This window comes from Varanus komodoensis, unplaced genomic scaffold (assembly GCF_004798865.1).
Source record: "Varanus komodoensis strain SLA01 unplaced genomic scaffold, ASM479886v1 scaffold39, whole genome shotgun sequence".
Classification (NCBI taxonomy): Eukaryota; Metazoa; Chordata; class Lepidosauria; order Squamata; family Varanidae; genus Varanus; species Varanus komodoensis.
Window position 1 is genome coordinate 6,846,376 of NW_025335922.1, and position 22,044 is coordinate 6,868,419.

The 22,044-nt window shown below is 38.2% G+C and overlaps 1 protein-coding gene across 1 annotated transcript in view; it reads left to right on the forward strand.

Annotated features, from left to right (window-relative positions):
• The window catches only part of GNPTAB (N-acetylglucosamine-1-phosphate transferase subunits alpha and beta), a 40,838-nt gene extending 23,343 nt beyond the window's left edge, over positions 1 to 17,495 (forward strand). Inside the window, exons 10-21 of the mRNA XM_044441203.1 lie at positions 1,310 to 1,480; positions 1,902 to 2,025; positions 3,494 to 3,697; positions 4,381 to 5,480; positions 6,994 to 7,193; positions 8,389 to 8,608; positions 10,035 to 10,148; positions 11,756 to 11,841; positions 12,981 to 13,079; positions 13,809 to 13,976; positions 14,739 to 14,829; positions 15,804 to 17,495. Of these exons, the coding sequence (XP_044297138.1) occupies positions 1,310 to 1,480; positions 1,902 to 2,025; positions 3,494 to 3,697; positions 4,381 to 5,480; positions 6,994 to 7,193; positions 8,389 to 8,608; positions 10,035 to 10,148; positions 11,756 to 11,841; positions 12,981 to 13,079; positions 13,809 to 13,976; positions 14,739 to 14,829; positions 15,804 to 15,881 (2,655 nt within the window). The 3' untranslated portion in view covers positions 15,882 to 17,495. The remainder of the gene's footprint in view (positions 1 to 1,309; positions 1,481 to 1,901; positions 2,026 to 3,493; positions 3,698 to 4,380; positions 5,481 to 6,993; positions 7,194 to 8,388; positions 8,609 to 10,034; positions 10,149 to 11,755; positions 11,842 to 12,980; positions 13,080 to 13,808; positions 13,977 to 14,738; positions 14,830 to 15,803) is intronic.
• The last annotated feature ends 4,549 nt before the right edge of the window (positions 17,496 to 22,044 follow it).

Genomic DNA, 22,044 nt, shown 5'->3' on the forward strand with positions numbered 1-22,044 from the left:
TATAGCATAAAATTAGTTTTTAGTCATAGTCAACACTATTCTAGTCTCTTGGTCAGGATGTCATAAGAACACCACAGTTAAGCAAAAGCAGAAGTGAACTCTTTCAAACTCCTTCTCATGGCTGTGTGACAGGGGAAGAGGAGATGGGGAAGCACGGAAACCCAAGCAAAGCTCTTTTCTTGTTCTTTTTATGAGAAATAAGTTTGCCTGGCGCCAAGCTTATACTCTTTTTGGTGCCAGGTTAAAACCGTTTTATTTATCTGGTATTTTAAAAACTAGTATTAATTGTAACAGTTGTGTTTTATTGCTTTTAGCACTGGATTGCTTTATGTAATTTTATGGATTGTTTTAATGTGTTGACTGTGAGCCGTCCCAAGATGTCTTGCAGTATTAATCGTAACAGTTGTGTTTTATTGTTTTTAGTGCTGCATTGTTTTAATGAATGTAATTTTATTGATTGTTTTAATGTTTTGACTGTGAGCCATCCCAAGATGCCTTGCAGTATTAATTGTAACAGTTGTGTTTTACAGCTAGATTGGTTTAATGTATGTAATTTTATTGATTGTTTTAATGTTTTGACTGTGAGCCGTCCCGAGATGCCTTGCATGGGGGATGGCATACAAAAGTTTAAAATAAATAAATAAATAAAGTGACATACAAAAACTAGTATTTTATACAAAGCAGCACATGTCTTACTTGTGTGAAAACTCATTCATTATAAAATTTCTTGGCCACATTGTCCAGAATGGCAAACTATGGTTCATACTTGCCTCAGAACTGGAAACTCACTTCAAAATGTGATTCATGAATCTGGATAGAAGTGCATTTCTGATTTGGATGTTGAAGCAAACTATAAATTGCACTAAACTACAAGCTGAAAGTAAATTCATGCATAGAGTGAGGAAGGCTCCTGATATATATTTTATATATATATATAAGGCTTTGTTGCGATGGGAGCAGCATAAAAATGTTTTAAATAAATAAATATGAACTGATATAATTTCTTCCATTTTGTTAGGAGCAGCTGATTCTCTCATTTGAGAACTGGTTCTTTAAATTGGGTTATTGGCAAATATATGTTTATTGTTGCCTGCATGCAACACATGTTAAACATTGTGTGTGCATGAGTGAATGATTTCCAGGTATATTCATTCAGACAAACCTTTATCCATTCTAGTTTGCACAGCAGATATGAAATTGAGAATTAAAGGATAATTTCAAAACAGTGTTTAAGAAATGATTTTTTTTAAAACAAACCCCACCTCTTCCATAAGATTTTTTTCCAATAACATTTTCTTTAATGTTCTAGGATATATTTCGGAATGTGAGTCACCTGCCCACCTTTAGTTCCCCTGCCATTGAAAGCCATATTCACCGCATTGCAGGCCTGTCCCAGAAGTTCATTTATTTAAATGATGATGTGATGTTTGGGAAAGATGTTTGGCCTGATGATTTCTATAGTCACTCCAAAGGTCAAAAGGTAAGCCACTGCAAAATAGTTTAGGGTATAGTCCTTTGCATGTTTAGACATAAAAACCCCTCAGAGCTCCCAGCTGGATTGCTAGGATGCTTATTTGAATAAAGAAGAGATTTTCTGTACATCCTCTGAAATTAATATGAAAGTAACTGAAAATATTCTTTTCAATGCTCTAGTCCAGAAGAAATGCACAGTCTGTTACTTAGAAAACTTATCATTGTGCCCTGAAAATAAATCTCTTTCTTGTTGTTTTCCTTTGCCACTTGGAGGAACCTTAGAAATGACTTGCCTGCATGTATATCTGGATCAGCATTAAATAACTGGCAATTGCAGTTCAGCTTGCTGTGCTGAGTTGAATTGTAAAACTCTGTGTTAAAATAATATTATTTTATAAGAAAGAAAGTGTTTTTGTCTCTTTTATCAGGTTTATCTGACTTGGCCTGTGCCAAACTGTGCTGAAGGATGTCCTGGTTCTTGGATTAAAGATGGCTACTGTGATAAAGCCTGCAACAACTCTGCATGTGATTGGGATGGAGGTGATTGCCTTGGTAAGAAGCCATAAGTCTTGAAAGCCTTGGCTGGCTTTCAAAGAGGGTTGGAGGAATTTGTGGGGAAGGCTATCAGTGGCAGTGAGTCCTGATGGCTTTATCAGAGGTAGTACGTTTATGTACACCAGTTGCTGGGGAGCACAGACAGGAGGGTGCTATTGCTGTCCTGTCCTGCTTATGCTTTTCCATGGGCAGTAGGTTGGCCACTTTGTGAAGAACATTCTGGACAAGATATCCCTTGGTCTGATCCGGCACAGTCGTTCTTATATTCATAAACCCAACTTTTAGCATTTCTGAAATTTGGGAATGGTGATAAGTTGTTTTGCAGATGTGAAGGAATTTTTCTTTTCAGGATATATTCTTGTAAATCACTTGGGTAGCCATAAACACAAAGTAACCAGACTTTTTCTGAGCCCCGTGTTTCCTTTCGCGGGGCACTCTTGGCACATGCACTGCTGCCAGTGTCTTCTGTGTATAAATGTGTCCTTAAGAAAAGGAGTCATTTCATATATGACAACATTTTTTCCTAGACAAAGTAATCTATGCAGGGTGGTAGAAGTGTGTTTTCATGGCTGGAGAATCTATTTGGTTGCAAGTTGAGTAGATGAAGCTCAGCAATTTCAGTATGTTCATCTCTGAAACATTCCCATTTGGATGCAAATTGCTGCGATTTAATATTAATATGGGTAAAAAAGATTCAACCATTAGTATCCACATCATTTTGCCCCTGATTTTATCTTCTTCATAGGCTAATATTTTATAGAGAATTTTAGCAAACACTAGGCTGGGCTTGGGCTTCTCTGTTTTTTCTTGTATGGGATGTGGCATATTAATTCCTCTCAGCTCAGAACTGTGACCCGTTCCAGACCAATATCCTAGTATCATGCCGGGGAAAGGGAGCAGAGGCTGAAATGGCTAGACAAAACATCCCTGTAAGTCCCCCAGTGTTTGCATGGCTTCTGTCCTTCCACTTTACAATTTCCCTCCAATACACAGACACACATGTGCACACACCTACTGTTCCAGCCTTCCTCAACCTCTTGCCCTCCAGATGTGTTGGACTGCGTGCTACGTGGGAATTATGGGTGTGGTAGTCTAACAGGCTGTTTACTCAAAGGTGGTTGCATCCTATATATGTTTCTTGTGAACTTTTCCCAGAATAATTTCTATAGCCTTATATTTAAGATGCAAGGTGATAAATATTTTAGTTTTGGAGTATATATTCTTTACTAGAAATGGTTTAAAATGCACCAACATCCTTAGAAATGTTTATGCTTCTTCTGTAAAGGGTCCTTTAATTTTACAATGTACAAAAGAGATCTTGAATGTAAAACTAAAACGGGGTCAAAGTTTAAAAATCAAATTTGTAAACAACTAGCCAACTATTTAATTTTTTTTAAATCTAAGTTGTGCACTTGAGAATTTAGCTGTTAGAATTTTGATCCTCTACTTTCCTTTCTCTTTTTAGGTAGCAGTTTGGGTAGCCGTTATGGTGCTGGTGGTGCAGCTGGTGTAGGTGTTGGGAATGCTCCACCCTGGCAATTTGGTGCAGGAATAAGTGGTGTCTCTTACTGCAATCAGGGCTGTGCAAATTCATGGCTTGCTGACAAATTTTGTGACCAGGCATGCAATGTTCTTTCTTGTGGATTTGATGCTGGTGACTGTGGACAAGGTATGTTAATGCATATAGCATCAGCATGACTGTTATGGTAGAATTCTTATGCTCTGTTTGTGCATTCATTCAGTCTAGATCTATGGATACAGTTTCCTATGCCTACCTGTCATCTTTCTGCATTTGATTCAAAGAGAACCTTTGCTAAACTCATAAGTTCACAGACAAGTTAGTCCATGAGAAGCAAGTGCTTTGAGAGAGAGGAGGAAAATGGTCAGGAAACAAAAATATTACTGTGTATATGTGGTGCCTTCTTCAACATGCTGCTCTTTAAAAGTTTGGGACTATAATTATTCCTTTTTTCCTGATTTGCATAAAGAAATAAGTCTACATGACTTATATGTATATACACTTAGGGCTATACATAATCCTTTTTCTTTGAGTCTTATGTGGAAAGTGGCACTCCACTTTAGTTGGCTATCAGAAACCGGAAAATAGTATTTGGCCATTGTTGTGGGTGTAATTTTAATATGAAAGGGACCTGGGTTCAAGGCATGGAATTCACTGGGTGAACATGAGTGAGTAACACACTGTCAGCCTAACCTACTTCACAGTGTTGTTGTAGAAATGAAATGGACTAGAGACATAGGCATGTAAACCATCCCATTGTTCCTTAGTGAAAGGACAGGGTAAAACATGTAAATAATACTAATACTTATACTAATACTTCTCTGTTGTTCCAGATCACTTTGGTGAGCTGTACAAAGTGACTCTTCAAAAGAATCAGACTCATTATGTCCTTCCAAAAGGCGAATATCTACCTTATTTCAGCTTTTCTGAAATAGCCAAGAAAGGACTTGAGGGTGCATATAGTGATAACCCAATAATCCGCCATGCTTCCATTGCTAACAAATGGAAGACAATTCATCTGATAATGCACAGTGGGATGAATGCAACTGTGATTCATTTTAATCTTACATTCCAAAGTAAAGATGACCAGGAGTTTAAGATGCAGGTAACCCTAGAGGTTGATACAAGAGAGGAACCAAAAACAAATACAACTTCCACCCAGAAACCAGAGGATGATGTCAAAGCTACAACTTCAGTACCAGAAGCTGAAATGATATTTGAGGATATTCCTGAAGAAAAACGCTTTCCAAAAATTAGAAAACGCTCAAACGACACAACTGATAATTGGGAAGAAAACATAGTAATTGGAGCTGTTAACATGTCTACCCTTCCAGAGGATGTGAAGGTAGCTCTGCAGAACCTAGATTTGCAGCTAATGATTGGTGACATTACTCAGAAAGGGTACAATCTGTCTAGGGTTGCACTCCTGAGACCTTTTGAAATGGTGCCTGCAGCAACAAAGGCAGCAATAAGCAACTCCCAAAAAATCAAGAAAAATGAAGTACATGATGGCACCATTAATGGGAAGAAGGTCCATGATGACAAAAAAGAAGTTGAAATGCAGAAGACAGTTCCCCTGGGTTTTGCAACTACTCTTGTGCCAATGAAGGTCAACAGTCATTTCCCAGTAAGGCACAACTCTACAACAAAACCTATATCTGCATATTTAAGCCAGAATACAGGTGAAAAGTATGCATCTCCAGAGAAAACCCTGAATGCCCTCAGGCCAAAAGAATCTCAAAAGTCAAAAGGAATTCAAGAAGGAAAAAGAACAGAAAAGAAGGAAGAAGATGCAGATGCAAATCCAGCACAAGGCAAAGAAGATACAGCAGGAGGGCCAGCCTTACAAAGAAGAAAATTGCAGTATTACACTGGAAATTACCAAGGCTTTTTGCCATGGGAGAAACATAAATATTTCCAAGATCTTCTTGATGTGAGTGTCCTAAATAACTAGGATAGTGTCAAATTATCAAGATTTTCTGCTGGCCTTTTACTTGTCGATTTTTATTTATATATTTATTTTGCATCTTATTTATTTTATCATTTGGCATTCTGAGAACATTTAGTTATAAATGTGGGTGATAAATATTTTTTAAACGATTGCTTATGTGCTCAGAAGTAATTTCCATTGCATTTCACAGAACTTACTCCCAGTTAAATGTATGCAAGATTGCAGCCTAAAAGCCTCAGTTGGATTTTATTTATTTATTATTTATTTAGCAAGCTTCTATGCCGCCCCATTCGCCGAAGCCTCGGGGTGGCTCACAACAATAAATAAATACATATTAACCATATAAAACAATATAATTGGAGCTGGATCTTGCTCTTAGGCTGATTTATGCCACTAAGTCATAAATTCACTTAGTGGCCTTAAACAAACTCTGCTTTCCAAGCTTCAGCCCTGCCCATAATACAGGAACAGTGATACAGACCTACATTACAGGGTTGTTGTATAGAAAAGTAAGGCAGGTAATGTGTTTTGAGCAATCCAAAGTGCTATATAAATGTTAAGCCTAATTAATTGCTTTTACAAAGACAGCGGTGTGGCATTATTAAGATTAATAAGGTCACTGTTAGAATTTACATTTTCCTGTGGCTAACTTCAGAATGTAACCCTCAGTTAGAATCCTAGAATTTTCAGAATTGGGGGGGACTTTTATGTTCAACTGCGCTAATTGACAGTTCAGGGCAGGATTCTTGCAACTATAGTATAGGCTGCCTAGCGTCTGCTAATGTTCAGCTGAAATCTGTTTCCCTGCAAATCCTACCCATAGGTCTTACATTTGTCTTCTGGAGCAACAAAGGACTCTGGCTGCTCTATTTTCTGTGTGACTGCCCTACCTGAAGACAAGTAGCATGGCTCCCCTTGATTTTCTCTTCCCCAGGCCAAACATACTCAGTTCTTCCAACTTTTCCTCATAAACCTTGGTTTCCAGTTCCTTCATGGTTTAAAACAGAGACACTGAGCTCATTTTATATAAGTTGTCTTTTATTTTCCTGAATCAATAAAATACTAGTATTTTTGCACATAAATCTGCAATGGAAATCTTCAGTTGCTGGTTGTTTAAAAAGTTTGCACTGGCAATTCACAGAGAAGGTTTGCTTGGTTGTAAGCAAAGAACCAAAAGGTGAGTCAAGTTATATAAAAACCTGCCCCAAAATCCTTCTAGTAAGTGAATTTTACCCGTTCCTCAGCCGCTCAGCGGATGATTTGTGCAATCATCAGCATACTGTCTGGTTTAGGCATGTGTAGCTCCAGCTGTTAGATAAAGCTTTTCCAGTTGGACAAACCTTTTCTAAGCATATTTAAAAGCACTTTTGCACAACTGCTACCAGCATTCCATCAAGGATTTAATCTTACGCGTGAACTAATAAGCCTAGAGTGAAACTCTTGTTACTTTGTTATTAATATAAACATGTTGCATATATGTATTTTTGTTTTCCAGGAAGAAGAAGCATTAAAGAAAGAGATTGCTTACTTTACAAATAGTAAATTAACCAGAAGGCAGCTGAAAGATACATTTGCTGATTCTCTCAGATATGTTAATAAGCTTTTAAACAGCAAATTTGGATTCACATCTCGGAAAGTTCCTGCTCATATGCCTCACATGATTGATCGAAAAGTCATGCAAGAATTGCAGGATCTGTGAGTTCAGCTTTGGAAAAAATATTGACCTTTTTGCTAGAAATTTACATTAATCCATTTGAATGCACATGCATTTTTCAAATTTGTACTTTGAAATAGTGAAGAATATTGAGCCTAGTTCTCACAAAAGCATTTAGGCAAATAATGTAGTTCCTGGACAGTACCAGTTGAAATGGCAAGTGGAAATCCCAAAGTAAAATGATCCTCCACACAAATGCACATGCTCACATGTGCATGCATGCAAGTACCAAAACACCCCACAAATCTCTGGACATAGCCAGGAAGTCAGCTCTGTGCTGTAGAGCCTTTAATCCTGCCTTCCAGTCTGCTGCTTACAAATTACATGGTTTGAGTTCTCTTACTTCTCAAACATACAGAAGACATCCGGAGGATTGGTTTAAGACTTTAAAGCTGAGACTTTAGCATATACATTGGGACTAAAATGTCTGTCTGAATGAAATTCATTTTGTAAGTCCTTGCTCAAATGAGGAACTGGCTTAAACAAAGCAACCAGGTCTTCACTTAAAATGAACTGGGGAGGTTTCAGATGCTGGCTGGGTTTGTACAGGCAAACATTTTCACATTTCTGGGAACTCAACACTGTCTGACACCAACAGCCTCATTGCCCACTACCCCTATGGCTGGCAGGCATTTGATTAGAAGAATGGAACTCCATGGTAGAGTCTCTGCTTTGTATTCAGAAGGTTCTGAGTTTGGTCCTTGTAATATCCATGTAAGGTTAGGAAATAATCCTTCCTGAAACCCTGGAAAGTCACTGCCAATCAGCATCAGTGGTTCTGAGCCAGATTATTTCAGTACAAAGCAGTTTCCTAGCCTCACCTATCTTCTTGGTATCAGTGAAAAGTATAAACAAACCTGCAGAGGGCTTCTCAATAAAAGTAGGAACTCTGATTGGGTAACGTTTCCACTCCTATTGAGTTCTTCGTAAGCAAGTCCATTTTTACCCTTGAGGCGCTGTCTGTGAGTACATGATACATCAGAGTTTAAAAATGTTGCTTGTACTTGCAGTCCTGGTCCTTTAGTCACTGCATAACAATATCTGTCTGAGCAGGCCTGCTTTCTGCAACTGCTAACTCAGAAAATCTGCTTCTGTGAGGACTACTTTCTGAAAGAATGTTGCTTATTCAAATTGCGTCTAACACTGATGCAATTGCTTCCCTTCTTTTCTGGACAGATTTCCTGAGGAATTTGACAAGACCTCCTTTCACAAAGTGCGCCACTCGGAAGATATGCAGTTTGCCTTTTCATATTTCTATTATCTCATGAGTGCAGTTCAGCCACTGAATATCTCTCAGGTTTTTGATGAAGCTGATACAGATCAGTCTGGAATTTTATCTGACCGAGAGATTCGTACACTGGCCACAAGAATTCATGAACTCCCTTTAAGCTTGCAGGTATTTTTTAAATTCCCCTAGGAAATTTCATATTATCACTGTAAAGCATGTGTGTGTGATTGGAGTGATAATAAAAAGTAGACATTAAAGATGTGTGCTCAATGGTGTATTAATATTTCTGTATCCATATCTGGCTAAATACTCACCAAATTTATCCATTGTTGGCTACATTTTCCTTATTTTGTAAAGTGGTTTTAATTTCTTTTCTAAAAGGGTAAAATACCATTCCTGGATCTTGGTTCCTGACAGCTTAAGCAAAATTCTGTTCCTGTTGCTTGCAATTTTGGCCCTACCCTTTGCTTTTCATCCCAGCTGCTAGAATAGGGGTCCTGAGAATTTCTCCAAGCAAGAGATCCAACAGCCTTCCATTCTAGTGTGACATAGATCATTGTCCTTAAGTATTTTTGGACTATTGTAACACACTCTACATGGCTGCCCTTGAAGATGGTCCAGATACTTCAACTGGTACAAAATTAAAGGTTGCTGTCAGGGACTGGTTGTTACTCTGGTCCTCTATCAGCTTCACTGGCTTCCCATTGAAATCTGGGCCCAATTTAAGGTGCTGGTTATGACCTATAAAGCCCTAAATAGTTTGGGACCAGGATACCTAAAGGAACCTCTTTTTCCCTATATGCCTTCCTGCCCCTTAAGATCTGCAGCAGAGGCCCTACTCCAGGAACCCTCCTTGAAGAAGATTAGGAGACAGAATACCCAGAGGAAGGCTTTCTCTGCGGTGGTGCCCTGGCTATGGTATGCGCACCCTAGAGAGGTCTGCCTGGCACCAACATTATATGCTTTCTGGCGCCAGGTCAAGACCTTTTTATTCACCCAGTATTTTAATGTTTAAAATTTTTTAAATTATGCTCTACTTCATTTGTGGGTTATTAGTCTTATTATTGTTTGGGGTATTATATGATATTTTATACTGTTGTATTTTTTGAATTTTGTTTGTAAGCCATCCAGAGATGCATAGTGATTGGATGGGTTAGAAATATCCTACATACATACATACATACTTCTAGGCTGATACACTTTAGCCTGTTTTAAGGCATTATTCTCATTGCGTTAGTCAGCCTGTTCTTGAGCTGTACCATTTCAGACTGCAGGTATGATGGAGTGTTCTGCTGTTGAAAAAAAATACCCTTCACATAATAAGCTACTGTATCAAGGAGCTTAGCCTTTTCCACAACCCTCTCATTGTTTATGTAAAAGTATGGTTTAAAAAAATGTTTGGGGGAAATACTCAATCATGAGTGCTCTTATTTTATTGTCAGAGCCTAGGCACAATCTTAGACCTTATTTTCATTAAGTGGATTTACAGGAACAAATATGTGCTACAGTCATATTTATTTAATGTTTATAGATTATGAAGACTCTTTCATGAAAGAAAAAATGCATAACAATTTCCTATCTTTTTTTCTACTAGGATTTGACAGGTTTGGAGCAAATGTTAATAAATTGTTCTAAATCCCTTCCAGTCAACATCACGCAAATTAATATCATACCACCAACTCAGGAAGCATATTATGATCCCAATCTGGTAAGGAGTCATTACAAATATATTTGAAATCTCCCTTTGAAATTTGAACATACTGGCCTTTCAGAACTATTGTCTAAAATACATATTTATATATTTGTTAACGCAACAGATTGTTAAAAAGAAATCTTTCTAAAGTGCCTATGTTCAGTGTACTCTTTGTTTTTCTCATGTATTTTCATATAAATGGTGCTACATTAATTTCATCCATGAAGAAGCGTCCCAATTTCAGATGTGTTCAGTGATTGATTCCATCCATCCATCCAAGAACATGCCTTGCCTCTCATCTGATAGTGTGCGCAAAACTGCTTTTGAATGCCCTGCCAGTTTCAAAAGCAGCTGACCATGTGGCAGTCACTGAAGAAACACATACCTCAAACTTGCAGAGTAGTTCTTTAGATTCTGGCTATGGCTATTAATAATAATTCTACATTTATTCCTCATACTGAATTAACATAATTTTAGGAAGTTAACAGTATGATTCTGTACATGTCTGCTCAGAATTCTCCAAGTTAAGTAGGTGTAGGATTGCAGGTTGATTATCTCACAATTTTACATGCTGCTGTTGCTGATAGATTCCTGCTGATGGATTGAGTGGATGCTTGAACTTGATTACCTCCAAGATTTCTTCTAGATCTAAAATAAATCTGATCCTTCCCATTGTTTATTTTATTAATGTGCATCATGATTTATGATCAAGTATGACAGGTCCTTACACCTAATGGAATTTCAATCTAAAAATTGACACAGGAGAAACAGCACAACAAAGGAATACAATTAAGAGGAAGGAATTTAGTGGCAAGAGTATGCATGAAGTCTTAGTCCATGGCCAGTGGCTATAATGAGTGGGTATTCTGAGAGTTTAATACATCTGGGGGTATCATGTTGGGGAAGGATGCATGAGATCTTGTTGGATATTCTTGGTTCTGATAAATTTTCAGTATTCCCCTTACAGTGCAATCTTATCCATGTCTACTTAGAAGTCAGCCCCATTGAGTTAAGTGCAATTTACTCCCAGGTAAATTTATATAGGATTACAGCTTTAATGTCCTAGAACACTTTTTAGCTGCTATTTTATTTCCTTAAAGAGAAGCTTACTTTAAAAAGTGCCAGAATATGTTTCATTTCCATAGTCATAACTGAATTTATTTTTGAACTCTTAGTTCTTGGGTTTCCAGGAACAAGGCTAAACATATATAATATTTCCCTTGTGAATAGGGACATTGATTTTTAGAATTGTTTGTGGGTTTGTCTACAGGGCTTGGGTTAAATTAGGAATAATAAAATTAATATATATCAGCTGTTCAAGTCTTGGTTAGCATTGACTGGCTTGCACCAAAGTACTTTCTATGCTGCTGTGGTCATGGAAGATTGAATTATGTGTTTTATTAGATTTGAAATCTGGGTTCTAAGAAATATTTACAAAAGTTATTTTCCATAAAATTGTTATTATGCCTCAGTGGTTTTGCTGAACAATAGCATAACTACCAAATCTTTGAGAAAGCAAGAGAATTGTTTGGAGTACTGTACAGAATATTTCCTTTTAAAATATAGGGTAGGTGGAGGCATTAATAATCTACATTTTCAATTATTGCTTGTCCAATTTTCAGCCTCCTGTGACTAAAAATCTGCTAACCAACTGCAAGCTTGTGACTGACAGAATTCGTAAAGCTTATAAGGACAAAAACAAATACAGGTATCCCTTCTTTTAATGGTTAAAGAAAAACAAGTAGACAAGTACAGAGGCACCTATAGAATTAGTTCTCTCTGTGTGTGTGCAAGTGTGGGAGGGCAAGTGTATGCTTCAAATAAAATATTTAAAAGTCATCTTAGAAGTACAACATTACATAACAGGAATAAAAAAGCTTCTGTTTAAAATATGAGTGAGCATAAATTATTTTGTATCTATCCTCAGTCTTGCGAGTCATGCTGAATATTTCCATGGCAGCAAGTACACATACTTATGGTTTAGGGAGTTCCAACAAGATGAGTTTGAGTCATGCAGTATGCTCAAGAAGAATATTATTTCCTATTTATGGCACTAGCAAAAAAGAGGATTGTACCCACTGGCAGGAAAGGTGGAAGAGACAAAGCTGTATGATACAATTAAAGTTTAATCAGGCTTTCCAAATGGACATTTGCTGTTTTTGCCAGGTGAACTTACACAGCAATTAGATGGACATAAAGAATTTCATCAGTCTGTAATATATTTTATCTAGAAGAGTTCTGCCTCCAAACCTGATTGGACAAAAGGGCAAAGGAACTAATCCTACCTAGCAATAGTGCACAGCTTGATCCCTATAGCACCCAGAAGAATTCTGTTTCTTCTGCCACCATCCTGAGTGCTCTTTCAGGCAGCATGCTATGATGTTAAGTGGGGAATGGGGAAGTCCCTGCCTGCCTCCAGTATCCTCATCTAATCTAATACTAATCTGTCCCTCTGTACCAAGCAAGTTATTTGAGTTTCAGTGCTTCAGGAATTTCTTCTCAACAGAGGTGCTGAAATGGGAGGCAGGCAAGGAGCTGCTTTGCCAATACACTCTGGGTAGGGATAGGAAGAAATTATGGGGATCATTCTATTCATACTTGAATTTCCCCAGTGTAACAATCAATCTCAGTTTTCTCATTTATAACTGTGAACAACAGTAACATTATAGAACAGAAGGCTTATATTCATAAGGCTGCTTTTTACTTGAATAGGTAAGTAGGCATAAAAATGACCAAATGGAAACAACTAGAGACACTTGAACACACAGCACAGATTTGTTGGAATGCATGCAATGCCTTTGTTCACAATGTATGTTGCTTTTTCATGTTTTCCTTTCTAAAACCAAGGTTTGAGACTATGGGAGAGGAGGAAGTTGCCTTCAAAATGATCCGTACCAATGTTTCCCATGTAGTTGGACAGCTTGATGACATACGCAAAAATCCCAGGTACAGAAACATTCAGTTTTGAAATTACCTCAGATTTCATTCTATAGAAGGAAATTTTTAATTTTCAATTTTGAACACTTTGAAATAAAATTGTGAAGGTAAAAAGACCATCAAGGTATTTTTAATGATGCTAACATTAATGCTTAATACTTATTTTGAAAATTTGAAAGTATTTTGAAATTTGAAAATTGTATATGTGCTTCCTAAACATAATCCTTACAGCAACCCATTCAAACAAATCATAATTATTTAGGTTAGGTATATATGTATGTAATATATAGTATTGAAAAAAAAATGTTGTAATTTACCTCTTATGCCTGGCTTAATGTATGTTTGAACTTCATTGTCTGTCCATCTTTAATTTTAATGTAAGCCCAATAGAAAATAGCTTGGATTTTAAAAGTGACTAACCAGTCCTTCATTATCTTCCAAAGTTCTCTGATAATGGGCTGCTAGTCTAATGTAGGCCAGTGCCACTTAGCACATTCAAAACACTTTAATCCATGGAAAATTAGTCTCAACAGAGGCAGAGCTGGATGAGTATTTGTTGAGCTTCCAGGTCCTGATGGAGCACAAGGCTTATAGGGAAGCGGGGTTTAGACAGCAGGTCCAATATGTAGTTCTTGACATATCCTTTCTGAAGTTTAAAGTGAACAAGGGATGCTTTCTCTCTCTTTCTCTCTCTCAAAATGCTGGTTTTATATATAATTTTCCCCTTCTCCTCCCCAGAAAATTTGTTTGTCTCAATGACAATATTGATCACAACCATAAGGATGCTCAGACGGTAAAGGCAGTGCTTAGGGATTTTTACGAATCAATGTTTCCCATCCCTTCCCAATTTGAGCTGCCAAGAGAATACCGGAACCGTTTCCTTCATACACAGGAGCTTCAGGAATGGTAAGTATTTCAGGGCCCTTGAAATGAATGTGTGTTGTGCTGTATTGGCATCTGGAGTAAACTTTCTGAGCAAAAGAAAAATAGCAGGCCAGATTTAGTTTTAAAACTTGAGTCTTCTCATTCATTCCAGAATGCAGGACAAGGAATAACAGACTTAAGTTAAAAGAAACCAGAAATAGACTAGACACCAGGAAGATTTTGTTTACTGTCAGAGCAGTACGACAATGGAACCTATTACTTGAGGAAGTGGGCTGTCCCTTACTGGAGACACTCTGAAAGCATCTGAAAAGTCATCTGAATGGGATAGTGTAACTTGGTGTCCTGCAGTCACAGGGGATTGAACCTAATGGCCTTCTGGCCCCTTCCAACTCTACTATTCTATGATTCTAAAATGAAAATAAACTTGGTAAAATTGCTCTTAATTAATGATAGGTGAAATTGTGCTGGAGAATTAGTCAACCATGCTGGAAGAAGTATAATTTCTTAAACTATTAATCTTCTTTTTAGATTTGGTTTTACATAGCATATTCTGTTATGACTTCTCATATTAGTAAATTGAGATTGTAAATTTAAAATTGGAGACATACTTTCAAGAGAAACATTATACTGTAAGTTAACTGGTTGCTTTTAAATGTTATTACTACTAGAGGAGAATATCTATACTCAAAAGCTTTATCATGTGCGTGTACTTCTGCAACCCTTGGGAGAATATTAGACATATTACTTTAAAATGCTTCTTTGTTACTTTTGTACTGTGCTTAGGAGAGCCTACAGAGACAAATTGAAATTTTGGACACATTGTGTGTTAGTTACATTAATTGTGTTCACTGTCACCTCATTTTTTGCTGAGCAGGTAAGAATCTTTATTAAAATCTAACAATTTTCTTAGGATATCAGTTTTGTTAAAATATTGTGTGGGTAGCCATAATGCAGAATATTGGATAAATACAATGAAATTAAGCCAAGATTAATATCTAGTTTATTTGTACCAACTGGCTTCTGGAATATCAAGATGTGTCTCAAATGAGTCCAAAAAAGATAATGAGTGGCAGAGATGACTGATGAGAACAGAGGGTTAGACTAGATGGCCTAAAAGATCACGAGATGGTGGTGTGATCTTTTGAGAGTGACCAAAACTGCATTTCTTTGAACAAGGCATTCAATAGGATGGCATTCCTTATAATTCTGCAACTGGATGGCTTCAGTCCAACTAAGGCCAGGCTTTCCATGCATAAAGATGCAGTGTGTGGGTTAAATCCAGATTCTGCTTTCCACGAGAGGAAGAAATTGCCCTCAAGAGGAACAGCTCTGCTTACAGAAAGTCCTCCAGCTGATTTTTTGGGGATCCACAATTGACCTCACTTGATAGGGTCTCCAGACACCCACTGTATCATTTTTGGGGGCTTCCGTGGGAAGGAAAGGACAAGAAAATCCACTTCTGTGAGCATAGTTGATCCAGCATAAATCTGGGTCCAAACCTGTGTATATTAACTTCATGCACATGTGTAGTTCTCTATCTAAAAAGTTGGGTTTTAGAACTGGGATGCACATCAGATCCAGTCATGTATTCAGGGGATGGGGAAGGTTATTCTCACCCTACATTCCTCAGATATCACCTACCCCACAGTAAGACAGGGTTACCAGTGATCTGATGGAGGAAGTACATCAGCTGGATTAAGTGATGATCCATCCATACAGGAGCCCATTTTAGGACAGTTATACTGCTGGGGTGGCCAGAGGCATCCTGTGGTGGCCTGAAGCAATGTGATGGTTCGTAAGAACAAATAGCGAACAAAATGAAAATAAATGTGTTCTTTAATTTTTCAGTTAATAGCTCTCAAACGGAAAATTTTTCCAAGGAGGAGGATTCAAAGAGAAGTCTGTCATGAACGAATGAAGGTGTAGAAGAATTTTGTTTGTAAATCAGTCTACCTCAACATGTGATGAGCATGTAAAATCTTTTGGTTCAGAAGTGTCTTGATTGTTGTGTCCTGGGCATGAACAAAAATGCCTCCATCCATTATAGCCTTTGTGACCGTGTATGATTCATGCTACTGAACTTAGAATGAGGGAGGAGTGGGTTTGTGGCCAGCATTAACTCCTGAGTGCATTATCCTTTTTATAAAAAGGGTTACTGAAAGCAACATAGCTGCATTTATTGCAGTAGTCATTGCCAACAAAATATAATGTTGGAAAGTTGTTTCTGTTAGAAATGTCTCTGAGCTTTCATCCCAATATGTTTAATGAGTTATTAACCTTTCCGTCAGTATGTTGCTCCTTTTATCCTGCTATTTGAACAAGAAAACCTTCTTGGAGCTATAAACTTGCATCCTATGTGCATGGAGAGCAAGATGTGGATCATCTCCCATAGCAGCCCATGGTATCTTTCCCTTCCACCATTGCTTGAGGCTTGCTACTGCTATGCCATGTGTCCACTCCTGCAGTCAGTCAATTCATATCAATATTTCGGGACTGTCATGCTCATTCTTCCTCAGACTCCTGTCTTATAGGCTACTCTGGAGGAGTATGAAGAAGTCACACACACAGGATAAATGCACTTCATATCCTTCTAGGGAAGTCCAAATGGCCTTTCTTCTGTCTTGAATTTCTGGTTTTTTGGAGTGCAACCACAATACTAGCAGGGGATACTTGTAAAATATACATCTGGGAGCTGTTGTGTGTTTTGTTCTTCAAGCACAAAGATGCAGTGTTGCAGCCTTAGAATCTCTCCCCTTGCCCCCCCCCCCCCAGTTTAATCACCGTCTAGACTTCATAAATTTAAGCATAGTATGGATTATATGGTAGGGTGTTCTCTGAATGGAGGTTTAAATGATAATACGCTAACACTATATTCTGCTAGTAGATGCGAAATTACATAAAGAAAATTGATTCCAATCTCTTTTGCCAATGTAATGTCTTTACTGATTATAATGTAAATTCCTGCCCAATAACTGTATGCCTAATTAAAAGCGTTGGGCTCTAATTATGTAAAAGGGACTTGGATGTAATTATTGTTTATAAGAACATTGTATATTTAGCAGCAAAAGTGCCTCGCCAGAAAAGTTGTCAACACATTATATTGTTTTAATGGGATGAATGTTGGCATGATACAGCAAGTTGTCATATCAAGCAATTATTATTCAAAAAAATAGGGATGAGCTCTGGTGATCTGTTATTTTGTTGACATATCTCAAACTAGTAAAAGAAAAAAGGACACTTTTCAAGCTGATATTTTTGAAAGAAATACTTTAATCATATTAGCGACTTTAGAAGAGTTTAGATTGCGTCAATTATTTTATAATGAAAATAGGAGATTTTCAGTGTGCTGTAAAATGTATGCTTTTAATAATGTTATTGATTGAAAATGTCATACTCTGTGCGACTCAAAGAAAAAAACATGATCACTTGTATAATACTCTGATGGGGTTAAATATTTTTTAATCAAAAAGGCACCTTATTCCTAATCCAGTGCATACACCTAATTTTAACTTAAATAAATTGAGTCCAACTTGTTTAAAATATTGTTTTGCCTATTTTACACTTAATTTCATAATGAACGTAAAGCTGCAGATACTTACACTAGTGTAACCAGCAGGACAGTACTTTGGGCTCCATATTTCTACCACTGCTCCAGATCCAAATCCAGTAAACTGTGGTTACTGATAGCTAGTTTGCCCCAGAACAGAAACCATGACAAGCACAATTGTCTTGGCAGGTAATTGATTTTGTACTGCATCCAACTTCACCTGTCCATCAAGAATCAAGCAAAATGCTATGTACGGATGTCTATGACTTTACCTGACTACTTTTTAAAAAATGGGTATGATCAGCTTCGAGCAGGGTTGATTAAGCATGGGAAAGTAACAAAGGTGGCTGGAAGAGAGTACAGCTGGGGAAAGTACAATTTTTCATTATGCCTCAAACTGGTTCTCCATTTCTGTTCCCTTTTCTTCCTTCTTTCTCTGACACTGTCTTCTGAAGGAGCAAGCCATTCAAAGTGGGACCTGAGCCCACCTGTACTTACTAATTGCAAGGAGGGGGCAGAAGATGTAAAAGAGGTCTTCATTATCTGCACAAAGGTTGGGAGCAAGGCTAATTTGTGCAGGATGTTCTACATGTTCAGTGAAGAATTGGAGAAAAGACATGAGGATCAAATTACATTTCAGTGTGAATTGCATAGTATGTAGTTAAGCCTGTTAATTTAATGTAACTGTGTGTAGCCTTGATTTTGATCAGGGGCAGTGGATACCTGGGAGGATTAAATCCCCCCATCATTATCCCTCCTGAAAGAAATCTTGAGTTGAGGGTTTTTGGGATAGAGTTAGGGGAAGGGAGGTTTAATCGTCTAGACACATGAACCGTAACCATGCAGTTACACAAAAGAGAACTGTTTGGCTTACCTGCAACTGTACACTTATGTGTGGTTTGACCCAACTATAGGTGCCAGAATGAACCTCCTGAAATGATAAAATGGATTGCATCATTTCAGATGGTAGATAGGTGCATACAGCTTTTAAGGATCATTTACGTAGGTAAACAGTTCCTTGCAAAAAGAAAGCTAGCAAGGCAGGAAGCACAATGTGCTACAGCCTTTTGTTCTGATATGCTGCGTGTTTTCACATGCTAGGAAGTGTGTAGGTTTTTCAGTCTACAGCCTGCAGCACTGTCATCTGCTCTTGCAACTTCAAGATTATTTTACTTCTTTAAGTTCTGTGCAGACTAGGCCATTGTCTTCAGAAGGAGTGGGAAGATTCTTCCAGTGCTTCCACATTCTCACTAACTGCAAGGCTTGCCATCTGCCGTTTTCTTCCCTTAGATCCTCTTTGCAAATATGTGTTGAGCTGGACGTTGAGAGGGGAGAAAAAGGATATAATGGGAAATGGCTAAAATTGTGCTAGTGTGGAGAAAAAAAGTCTTGGGAGTTTGCATGAAACCTTGCAAAGAAAAATCAGAGGGTTGACTACAGATAGATAAAATCTGTCCTAAAATGACAAAGGTCTGTGAATTGCAGTCTAACGTAATTGCGGTGAGAAATATTTAGACCCAGGGTGAACCCAGATGTTAAAGTCACTCCTGTACTGTACTAGCCCAATGAGCTGTTAAATAAACTGTATGAGAGGTTGGGGAAGCACACTCCAATTGTGCTTAACAAGTGCCACATTAACACAGTTTGAGACAAAAATTGATTTTACCATGTCAGGCTGCAGATGGGGCTGTCATTTTTTGGAATATTCTCTACTTTTATTTATTATCCATTTTTTCGTGAAGGGAATCCAGCACATTTTACCTAATCCTCCTCTCCATCATATCCTACCTATATACAAGATAAGAACTCTTCCACAGCAAGAGGAACTCTTTCACAGCTTTCAAAGGGCTGCACTAGAATTCTCCTTTGCAACTACTCTGCTGCTGGGGAATTACATTAGGTTTTTTTCTCAACGTGTGTGTGTGTGTTGCGGGGGGGGGGGATTCAACAATTATTCTCCCTATCTCCGAGAGACTGGAGTTTGAAGCTGCACAATCTACCGCCTCAGCTCTCCATTATTGAACGTGTGCACTGAACCTAGCTAGAAGCGGAGAACGGAATTTGTAGGGACGTGGGGCAGGGAGGTACATATACGCTTATAGATGTGCGGCTGTCAGCACCCTAATTTTTTCCTCTTTCTTTTTACGAACATACAGTTACGAAGCAATTTACAAGGTTGTCCGGGAGCTAGATGAAATGCTCCCTCTACTTTTCTGGGTGTTCCCCATCCCTTAATTAATCTGATACAAAAGGAAGCGGCGTTAAGTGGAACAAAAACCTGGGTCGTTGTTGGCATGAGCTCTTAGAAGGGCAGAAGGCTCGGCGAGGGGCTGAGGCGGGAAAGGGAGGAGGCGAGGGCTCCATTTCTCAAAAAGACCAAGCTGTAACATACGGTCTGAGGTAATTTAGGCGGGAAAAGCAGAGGCCTGAGGAAACGCACTCAGGCCACAAGGGCAGCAAATCGCGCTCGAATGGATGGTCCGAAGGGGAGGTAGAAAAAGGGGAAAGGACGGGGAAAAACTTAGCTGTGGCGTCAAGAAAAGGGAGGCGGCTGGGAAATTAGAGGGCGATCGAGTGAAGCCATCTTTCAGGGAATCTGTACGCGTCGCTTCTAGTGGGGAGGGGAGGGAAAGGAAGAAGGTGGGTAGGTCAACGATGGAGTAAGTACTGTATATGTATGACATGAGGGGGTGCTTCTGTCGACCATCTCCCAGTGCTTTAACTTTGATAACTTTTTTTCGATAGCCCATAAAAACTATAGTCAATAAAACAAACCATTAGAAAGGGGGATTATTTGAGCAGGGATTTGGACAGGGCCATTTTGACACATTTCATGGCCGCACATGAAAACTTCGTTTAAGCAAAATCCTTTTCTCAGCTGTCTAAAAAATCTGCTTGTTAAGGGCAGGTGGTTGTGGGGATGGCATAGATCATACTGGAGTTAACAAAAATTATAGGAAAAGTTGAAGGGATAAAAGGCAGAAGGCTAAACATGAGACAGTTTGATTTTATAAAAAAAGGCACACTTTGGAGGGCATTTATATTTATAGGATTGACATAAGCCATAGACAACTTGGCAACATGTAACAACAACATGGATCTTACCTTCCCTGAGAATGTAGTGGGTTAGCAAACTGTAGAAAAAGTGGAGGGCAAGGAGAATTGAATGGGCAATTACACAAAAACTAGAGTATCACAGCAGAAAGGGGAGATACGTACAGTGCAGTAACCTCCTGCTTTCACAAGCAAAGTTCCTCTTGTGGCTTTACTTTTCTGTTGGCATCTTGCCAAGGGAAAACTAACATATTAACTAATTTCCATCCTTGTTTGGTCAATGTCCATGGATTTTAACCATGACGAGATGTGATGTAATGTAAACCTAGCCATAGTGTTCTGTAGACTGGGTGTCACTATCAAGTCATTTCCATCCTGTGTGTCTACCGGTCATTTGGTGAAAGGTGATTTCATTATGCAGTCATCTTCCCTTATTTACAGAGGGCAGAGATTATGTCTTCCCTTTGTGTCCTTCCCCTGTTTAACAACCATTTTTTCTACCTTGTTTCTTACTGGGAAAATATCTGTTAAGGAAAAGACAAATAACTTGCATAACACCTTTTTGTTAGTATCAGTAGGGACTTCTGTCTGGAAGCACCCACGGAGAGTTTTCTTGTGAAGCCTGATCAAATCACTTTTGATATATGCTGTGCTTTATCAGGAAATAAATTCCCAGGGAGCCAGGATCTTGATATAGTATTGCTTTTATATTAAGTTGAGTACTATCCTATTGCTCCTGCCCTAGATGCCTATAAGCCTTCGAACTTGGAGAATTACATGCCCTCCAATGTCTGGGGTGAGGCTGTTTTCTGTGTAGGTAAAACACCAGGAAGGGAAGGAGGCTGACGCACAAATAGGGAACAGCATAAGTAGCCTCTTCCCCTCCCCACTCCCAAGCACACCCCCTTTTTCCTTCTCCAAAGTACATTTTCAGGGAGGCAACTGATGCAGTTCTTTCCACACCATAAACAAAGGGGATGGGTGTCAGACTCAGCTGTCAGAGTCTAAGCACAGAGGTCAGAGAACCTCCATACTAGGATTCCAAAGAATCTTATGGTCCTCCAGATGATGTTGGGAGTTTGTAGGCCTGCACCCTCAAAGAATAAATTGTTTTAAACTATTTTAGTTCATTTTACTATTCTTGTAAAATATGTTACAGTTTACAATAATTATTCTTATTTATTCACTTCAGCTTCTGGACTGAAACAGGTTTGTTGTTTTTACTTATATTCAGCCACTCTGAGTAATCAGCAGCTATGATACAATGCCATACATAACCTCAGGCTGCAGTGTAACTTCCAAATTTGTGGACATTTCTTTTTTTGGAGAAATTCTGCAGCCAGAAAACATAAGGTTGAACTCTGACTGAATTCATAAAAACAGATACAAAATAAAAGAGTACCTTATTTTCTTTTAATTATCTTAAACATGCACTTATTTGAACAAGCTTTATTTTAAGAATTACACTATATCTATCTATATCTTATT